We start from the raw sequence: 9,155 nt of genomic DNA, 5'->3' as shown, positions 1-9,155 counted from the left end.
CATATAATTATGGCCGTTGTCGTAACACCAACGCAGGACTTATATATTTCTGATATATGTTTTCATAGACATATAATTATGGCCGTTGTCGTAACACCAACGCAGGACTTATATATTTCGAATATATGTTTCATAGACATATAATTATTATTATAATTTTTCGGCGTAATACCACCTCGACGAATGTTCATATTTAAATTCTTCCGTTCGTTTACCTGCTGTGTTTTGCAGCATAACCCGCTGTGCTTTTATTCTTGGCCGTGTAGCCGCTGTGCTTCTGATCTTGCCGCATTTCGCTGCGCTTTTGACTTTGTTTTCGTCGTGTTTTGTTTTGACAGTTTGTTATTTTAACACGCGTTTTAAATTCGTCAATAAACAATAATTTTTTTGTTATACAAAATAAAATTATTAAAATTAAATTTAAATTATAAATTATATTAAATTAAATTTTAGTATTAAATTATAGTATTAAATTATAGTATTAAATTATAATATAGTTTAAATTATTGTAAATAAATTAACTTAACCAAAATTTCAATTTTTGTGAAATTCAATTCTGTGTTAATTCAGTGCCTAGTTTTTTTATGTAGGCGGAAATTTGGTGTCAAAATTTCCGTTCTTACATTTCCCTTCTTCTTCGGGGTGATAAAAAAACAACTGATGATATGATTTTAACGTTACACTGGGTTATTCGTTCTTATAATGAGGCACGATTTCTCTTTCTTTTCTTAGGACTCTTGAAAATTTTGTAGTAGTCGTCTTGGTTGTTGACTTTACAATGATCATCCTTTCGATTAAATGTACCTAGCCGTCTTCCTAGACTTCGTAGTTTGTTTTCTTTTGTGCTTGATTGAGCTATTTTTACTTTCTTTTGCGGTGACCATGGCTCTTGTTGACTGTCGCGCTTGACTTTAACTTTGAGTTGAGTTTCTTGGCTTGATAGTTCTGTATTAAGTTTACGGTCTGAAACATTGATTTCTAATGGATTTGTAGGTTGCACATGACGATTGTTCGATACTGGATGTATTGTAGTAGGTTTCCTCTGTGGCGATGTAGTCGATGACGAAGATGATGGTGAACCAGACTGGCGATCATTTCTTGGTGGTGCTTCTCGTTGTGCCTGTTGCTGATCAACAGAAGGTGGTGACGGCGGCTCAAGTTTCTTCAGTTGTAACGATGGTTTGAAGTTGCTTTGCGAATTACACTCTGGCGTTTGCGACGATGATTTGAAATTACTTTGCGAATGATTGACATATGATGACTCTGGTACTATCGTTAAACATTGTAGCAGTGCTGGGCGTGATGATAAATCATGCTCTTCGATTTGATGTTTTTGTTCTCGTGGTTGTATGTTTTGATTGCGGTTGGCTGGCGACTGTTGTGCATAGGCTTGGTGATAACATTCTTCTGGACTTTCCCTATGAGTCGTTGAATTTTTCGGTGGAGTTACGACGTATTTAAGCAACGCTTGCTTTTGTGGTTTTCCCTGTAGTGGTACTGAGTGTGGTTCTAAGTCACTTCGATGTTGCATGCTTAGCGTGGGTAGTGTATTTGTTACTGGACTACTAACTGTTGTTGTTTGCTTTGCGATTGGTGGAATTGGTTGTTGGTTACTTGTCTGCTGGATATGATTATTCGATTCCACGCTATGATTATGGACTATTCTTTCTTGCATCAGTTTTGGGTGACTGGATTCTAATTTGACGGGTAAGATGATCGGGTGGTTGTCGTCCCGCCTGGCGTGACAACCCCCAAGGAGTTTTCCGATGGGTTCTGACGGTTTCCATAAGTTGGGGCCTTCCTACAGCATTCGATTGTTCGACGGCCCAGAATGCCACAAGTCCAACAAAAAAGTACTTTAGGTTTTGTACAACCTCGCGCAAAATGGTTCGCTTCCCCACATCTACGGCACGCACTTCGTACGTTTACCCTTTCGGTTTGTACTCTGTGAACAGAAACTGGCGGTGACCATTCTTGAGTGTGATGTCGCTCTGTTTTGCTTAGTTGAATAAGTCGCTCGAATTCTCTTGCTAACTTGATCAAATCATCCAAGGAGTTAAATTCACGTGGTTTGATGTTTAGTTGGTATTCCGGTCTACTGTTTCGATATATTCGGCTTAATTGTTGCTTCTTCGTAAACTCGGCTTGCCGCATCAAATCCTGTAGTGCTAAGACATAGTTTTGAAATGACTCATTCTTCTTTTGGTATCTGGTCCGAATTGTATCTTCTAGTTGCTCTAAATAATTAGAGGGCAAGAAAAATTCTCGAACATCCTGGACAAAACTTGACCAGTGTGTCCACTTCCGATTGTTATTTCGGAACCACATTAAGGCTCTCCCTTCGAGTATTTCTAGCATCATCCTGGGCAGGATGTCTTTGGAAATGTTATGGTTGTCGGCGAGACCTTCCAGTCTCTCCAGAAATGGTAATGGGTTCGTTTCGCCATTGAAATGCACAGCCCATTTGCGCACTTGATTCGCGATTCTCGCGAAGTCCTCAAACTTGTCATTCATCGTGGTGGGCTCTGAGATGTGTATTTTCGGTGTTTCTGCTTCGAAACCTGGAAGTTTGGGTGAGAGACTACGATCGTATTTAGCTTCCATTTCTTCAAATATGTCTAGTAGTTTTGACGCGCTTTCCTCCGTTGTTAGATAATCCCGTATCCGCTTTCGTAGCTCCTCAACGGTTCCTGATGTATTGCCCTTGATTTCCTCTAGAATTAAAATCAGATCCTCCTTGCGCGCTATAGAAATCCATGCCGTCTTGACCATGTTACTAGTTTAGTGATTCTGAAACGCTTGTACACTGTTCTTTATGTTCCTAGTGCGTTTGTTTTTTTTTTTTCCAAAACTCTGTCCCTGCTCGGGCGCCAATTGTAACGACACTTTTTGGTGACGTTCAAAAATATTTAGTTTTTGCTGGGGTATCCTCAGCCGTCGTCCAGAGTCATTACAATGAATTTATATTTGCAGGACGTAGGTGTTTTAAAAAAAAAAGAAAGAAAAGGACAACGTTCGCTTACTAGATTGAATTGTACAGTTTATTTACTTTGAAAGACAATATTCCAAAATTTATTCCAACGTATGATAAAGTTATTTCAATTAAAATGTGATTTTTATTCAATAAAATAAGAACAAGAAATGTGCATCTTCTTTAGCTCAGGCTCCTGTTGTATTTCCTATCGTACTTGTCGATGAGATCTTCACTTGCAGTGGTTTCCCGAATTTCCTCCTCTGTTGCCTAAGACCGATTACTTTTACACCTCTGTAAGTTACTTTAATTTTACAATTTAAAATTTGGAAAGGAAACTGATTACAAATCTATCCTAGAAGAAGAAAGATATAGTACAACTCGATATATATTATTAAAAGAAGGTATATATATATATGTTTCATAGACATATAATTATGGCCGTTGTCGTAACACCAACGCAGGACTTATATATTTCGAATATATGTTTCATAGACATATAATTATGGCCGTTGTCGTAACACCAACGCAGGACTTATATAATTTTGATATATGTTTCATAGACATATAATTATGGCCGTTGTCGTAACACCAACGCAGGACTTATATATTTTTGATATATGTTTCATAGACATATAATTATGGCCGTTGTCGTAACACCAACGCAGGACTTATATATTTCTGCTATATGTTTTCATAGACATATAATTATTATTATAATTCTTCGGCGTAATACCACCTTGACGAATGTTCATAGACTCGCCTCTGCTTCATAATTTCGCTGTCTTAAATACTCCTACGCCGGAGCTTTCGTCTAGCGTATTTTAAATTCTTCCGTTCGTTTACCTGCTGTGTTTTGCAGCATAACCCGCTGTGCTTTTATTCGTGTAGCCGCTGTGCTTCTGATCTTGCCGTATTTCGCTGCGCTTTTGACTTTGTTTTCGTCGTGTTTTGTTTTGACAGTTTGTTATTTTAACACGCGTTTTAAATTCGTCAATAAACAATAATTTTTTGTTATATAAAATAAAATTATTAAAATTAAATTTAAATTATAAATTATATTAAATTAAATTTTAGTATTAAATTATAGTATTAAATTATAATATAGTTTAAATTATTGTAAATAAATTAAATTAACCAAAATTTCAATTTTTGTGAAATTCAATTCTGTGTTAATTCAGTGCCTAGTTTTTTATGTAGGCGGAAATTTGGTGTCAAAATTTCCGTCCTTACAAAGTAGATATATTATTTTAAAAATAGCATTTATAAATTGTTTTCTAGTAACCTTAACTATTTACTGTAGTATGGTATATGATTTTGTTCTGCTTTTATGTACTTAGGTCGTGTGCGAGTTAGGCTAAGTTGCGTTCTAAATGAGGGAAATTCTAAGATGAGCCGATAATGTAGTGATGTGTCGATACGTGTTGATAATGGTAAATGTGTGCAGTGCAAAAAATCCCAAAAAATCTCCCATTTGGTTTAGCATCAACTTAGCCTAACTCGCACACGACCTTAATCCAATTAAATTATCATTTTCGATAACATTAGGTCTTAACTTCAAATTTTAAATCTGAACACCATTGATGATGGATATTTGAGAATACTCGAAGCAACTGTATGGGGTCAGACAAAAAATACAATTAATTATATAAAAATGTTTTTGGTTTTGCAATTTGCTACTGTTTGAGTCTTTCTATTATAAAATCTTATGCTCAATGATAAGCAATCTATTTTTCGAATAGAAAAAGAGATAAAACAGTTCTTAAATAAAACTAATTCTTAGTCGTGCTTCTTCTAGTCAATTGTATTCAGAGAATAGTTTTTAATTTTGATTCCAAAAATATTTAATACTTTTAGATACTAGGACTGTTCCACGAGCTACTCGTAGTAAAACTCAAATAAAGTACAAACTAAGAGCGTAACACAAATAAAGTGACAAATTACGCTCTTTACACAGATTTTCATGGAACAGCTTTGTATAAAGTCTGGTGAGAATACCAGTGCCGCGGAAATAAACAATACAAAAATTTAAATTCAAACCAAAATAGCTGATTCACACATCAGCATCACACATCAACAGCATTTTCAAACTTCGACAGGGATGTTATCTCGCTCAGATCCTTTCATTTACTTGAAAATTTGCTGGTGGAACGCACTTGTGTATACACAGTGTTACTCAAAGTTACTACGAATAGCTCTTGAAACACACCTATTATTTGATGCTTTAATTATTATTTTGATTTTTTAAAAATATTTTAAAAGTTGTAAGAAAAGGTTTCAATTCTGATTTCAAACAATCGACAAATATCCACCTATACTTTATCTAAAAATCATTAATAAAATATCATGCATCAACAAATATAGTTACTTTACCAAACTGTTCATACAATAATTTCGTAGAATTATTTGATAAAAATAGAAATCTAGTAAATCTAAAAACTGGAAACTCATTTATAATAAATTTGTATAATTAATAAATTCAGGGTAGACTCACTCGTTTTGCTCCTACCTTAGTTTAAGTCAATTAGTTTAACGATGGTATAGTTATTTATAATACATAGTTTATTTATTTATTAGATGAACTTATTTGAGTGAGAAAAGATTATAATGTATGTCATATTTTAACTACTTTTCAATAATTTAAGCACTATGCTTAGAACATTATTTGAGTGAGAAAACATTATAATGTATGTCTTATTTTAACTACTTTTCAATAATTTAAGCATTATGCTTATAACATTATTTGAGTGAGAAAAGATTATAATGTATGTCATATTTTAACTACTTTTCAATAATTTAAGCACTATGCTTAGAACATTATTTGAGTGAGAAAACATTATAATGTATGTCTTATTTTAACTACTTTCCAATAATTTAAGCACTCTGCTTATAACATTATTTGAGTGAGAAAAGATTATAATGTATGTCTTATTTTAACTACTTTTCAATAATTTAAGCACTATGCTTAAAACATTATTTGAGTGAGATAAGATTATAATATATGTCATATTTTAACTACTTTTCAATAATTTAAGCACTATGCTTAAAACATTATTTGAGTGAGAAAAGATTACAATGTATGTCTTATTTTAACTACTTTTCAATAATTTAAGCACTATGCTTAAAACATTATTTGAGTGAGAAAAGATTACAATGTATGTCAAATTTTAACTATTTTTTTTTAATATATTTTAAGCACTATGCTTCTTCACAACTTTTTCTTCTCCATCACATTCAAAAGTGACTTCAATGCCATTCTCCAACCATGGCTGAGACCAAATTTTGACATCGCAAACCTTGGTGGAACTGTCATTGCCCACAAGTTTTGCTTTGATTTTGTAAAGAGAACCAGAAACCACTTGACGTGAAGCAGAGATGATTTCCTCAATTCTGTAGCAATAATGAAATATTTTATATTATATTATACAAAAATTTATAATTATTTAAATACTTATAATTGGGTCCATCGCCTGCAGCCAGTTTATTTAAAGAATTTTGTAATGTATTTTCGGCATCCTTCAAATCGTCACCTTGCAAATTTTTAGGACCTCCAATAACATGAAGCTGTAAATATAATATAAATTGTAAATAACATATTAATTAAAACTATGCAAGAAAAAAAATTGATGATTTTGAAGGTGTATATCTTTACTTTAATGGTTTTGTTATTTAAATTTAAAAGAGGTAATTAAATTTAAATTAACATCAGTTTAAATATACTGATGTGAGTCGGCTACAAAACTTCTCACAGAGCATCCTCAGCTTTAACAATGATTCCTGTATTAAACTCTTTAAATTTTGTCATGCAACACAATAGCCCAATAAAATGTTAGAATTCCGGTTATAACCTGGCCTTACCTAAGTTAAAAGGCCAACAATATTGACTTTACCGAAGTTATAATCCTTTTTTCACAGCTTGACCAATAAGCAAGAAAAGGCGAGTGAAACTATCTTCCACAAGAACTAATGGAATCACAATTGACGATGCTTTAATTATTTGGATGAAGTCATATTTTAACAAACGGTTTTTACCTACTAAAGTAAAGTATTCAAGGATATTGTTCCACATTAAAATAGCATAGTCTTCTAGTGAAATTGATCGAATAGTAGATCTATGATGGTAAATTTAAAATTATTTAGGACGTGTGCGAGTTAGGCTAAGCGAGTTAGGCTCGCACACGTCCTTAGCCTAACTCGCACACGTCCTTAGTCTAACTCGCACACGTCCTTAGCCTAACTCGCACACGTCCTTAATCACTAAAATTATTGTTAATTATTTTAGAAATAGCGCAATGCCCACCTACAGTTTAATTCTATAATATAGGGAATTACAAATAATTGTTTTTAATACATACATACATATATTTTATGAATATATACATACATACATACATATATATTATGAAGATCATAATATAAAAAATTTAGAACTAGTTTGATGGAAATAAAAAGCTGCTTAACAAGTTTAAATTAATTGTTTATAATTACAATTACTCATTTTATACGATATCTAATGAAAAATTCACACAATTATAGACAGTTTATTTATTAAATTATAAATTTAAGCGTTATATTTACTTAAAATATTATTAGTTTGTAGATTAGTTATAAGTAAATTAAATTCATCAATTTAAGACAAGTCTATTTACAAAACTTTATTTAAATAGATTTGTCTTAGCATGAATGTAATTTACTAATAAATAATGTACAAACTAATAATATTTTAAATGAAGGAACTCTCAGTTGATGAACAGGTGGTCCCATATTTTGGTCATCAATTATGCAAAATGTTTATACATGGAAAACCAATCCGGTTTGGGTATAAGTTGCGGTGTCTTTGTTCGGCAAGAAACTTGGTCTGGGAGCCGATTTATAACGCGATTACTAGAAAATGTTGTTTCGAAATCAGAATAAAGTATACCTAAAATATACTTCGAGCATTTTTTTACATTCTTCCACATCATGTGTCTTCTGTCTGAAAATGCAATATGTGCAACAGTCAATGTCAGAGCAAATGCCGGTGCATAACATATTCGCTTATAATGACATAGAAAGAACAAAAATTATCTAGTGAAAACGCCCACTCTTCGATTAATCGAACACCACTTTTCACCAAAACTAAAAATTGCAAAAAAAATTTTGACTTCATATTCGTGATTTTTGACCCTAACATACGCAATGTATAAAATATTGACCAAAAATTCCAACAAAAGAAATCCTTGGGCGTATAAGGGTTAATTAATATTTTTGTCGGCTTTTGTAGTCGATGGTATTGCACTGCATTTCCCATCCTTAACAGATTCACAACCACACCTAAACGCTTGTTTTTGATAAAATAATGTTGCGGAAACTCTTTGCAACGTATCCTTTGCAACAATCGGAAAACACAATCGGAAGGAGATGCACTCTCGACAACTTGAGAGTTAGTATACATATTAAATCTAAAAGGGTTCGTAATTAAATCGATAAATTCGGGACTTTTTGGTCAATTTTTATTGATACTGCGTTTTTAAAAAGGTTTCGAAATGTCGTCAATATTGTTATATAGAAATAAACTATATAAAATAAATCTTTATATAAGTTCAAGAAGCTTTCTTTTAAAAAAAACTATCCGACACATCCGGATTTGTGGTCCGGATATGCCACAGTTTTCGAATCAGTTTGGTTTCAAATACTTTTTTAACTCGTTTGACAAGTTTCTTTTTCAACACTAATGCATTTAACTTTTTAAATGTATATTGAATAATTAGTTATAGATTTAAATTAAGCCATGACAGCACCACAAAATTTTTTATCACTATTAGCAATAACTATTATCAAGAAATGAATTCACAAAACAGGATATTTTCTTTAGTGTTGACATAAACACATTACCAACCATGACCTTTAACATTTTTGTTTTTAGATTTTTAATTGAATCCATAGAAATTCCGGTATATAAGCATTTGTATATATAAGCACATAAATATTTATATTTATTTAGTAATTATTTTTTAAGTTTGATTTTTTCTTACATCATTCGGTTTAGCATAGGTGATTGCCACAAATAGGGCAAAGAAAGCAAAAACAATCTTCGGATTAAACATTTTGATTTAAAATCAACACCGTACCAAACTGCTTAGAGCAGCTCACAACACTGAGTGAAATTCTAATGGAATGCATTCATTTATATTTGCTTCCGTAA

General features: G+C 32.4%; 1 protein-coding gene across 1 annotated transcript; it reads right to left on the bottom strand.

Annotated features, from left to right (window-relative positions):
* Positions 1-6,131: 6,131 nt before the first annotated feature.
* LOC119664129 (sarcocystatin-A-like) lies at positions 6,132-9,112 on the bottom strand. The gene is made up of 3 exons (XM_038073683.1): positions 8,986-9,112; positions 6,423-6,535; positions 6,132-6,361 (listed from the first exon to the last, which is right to left on the bottom strand). The coding sequence occupies exons 1-3, from the start codon at positions 9,055-9,057 to the stop codon at positions 6,163-6,165; spliced, it is 384 nt and encodes a 127-aa protein (XP_037929611.1). The 5' UTR covers positions 9,058-9,112; the 3' UTR covers positions 6,132-6,162.
* Between the last annotated feature and the right edge of the window lie 43 nt (positions 9,113-9,155).

The sequence above is a fragment of the Teleopsis dalmanni genome, unplaced genomic scaffold (genome assembly GCF_002237135.1).
Source record: "Teleopsis dalmanni isolate 2A unplaced genomic scaffold, ASM223713v2 unscaffolded_contig_1458, whole genome shotgun sequence".
Taxonomy (NCBI): Eukaryota; Metazoa; Arthropoda; class Insecta; order Diptera; family Diopsidae; genus Teleopsis; species Teleopsis dalmanni.
The sequence above is the reverse complement of the archived record's forward strand: the minus strand, read 5'-3'. Positions and strand labels throughout refer to the sequence as shown.

Bases quoted from the DNA above. Each gene is read 5' to 3' on its own strand.
- LOC119664129 (XM_038073683.1), bottom strand. From the start codon at position 9,057: ATGTTTAATCCGAAGATTGTTTTTGCTTTCTTTGCCCTATTTGTGGCA. The intron at 6,536-8,985 runs GTAAGAAAAAAT...TTATATTTACAG, and splicing joins CCTATGCTAAACCGAATGAT to CTTCATGTTATTGGAGGTCC. The intron at 6,362-6,422 runs GTATTTAAATAA...TTATTGCTACAG, and splicing joins GGCGATGGACCCAATTATAA to AATTGAGGAAATCATCTCTG.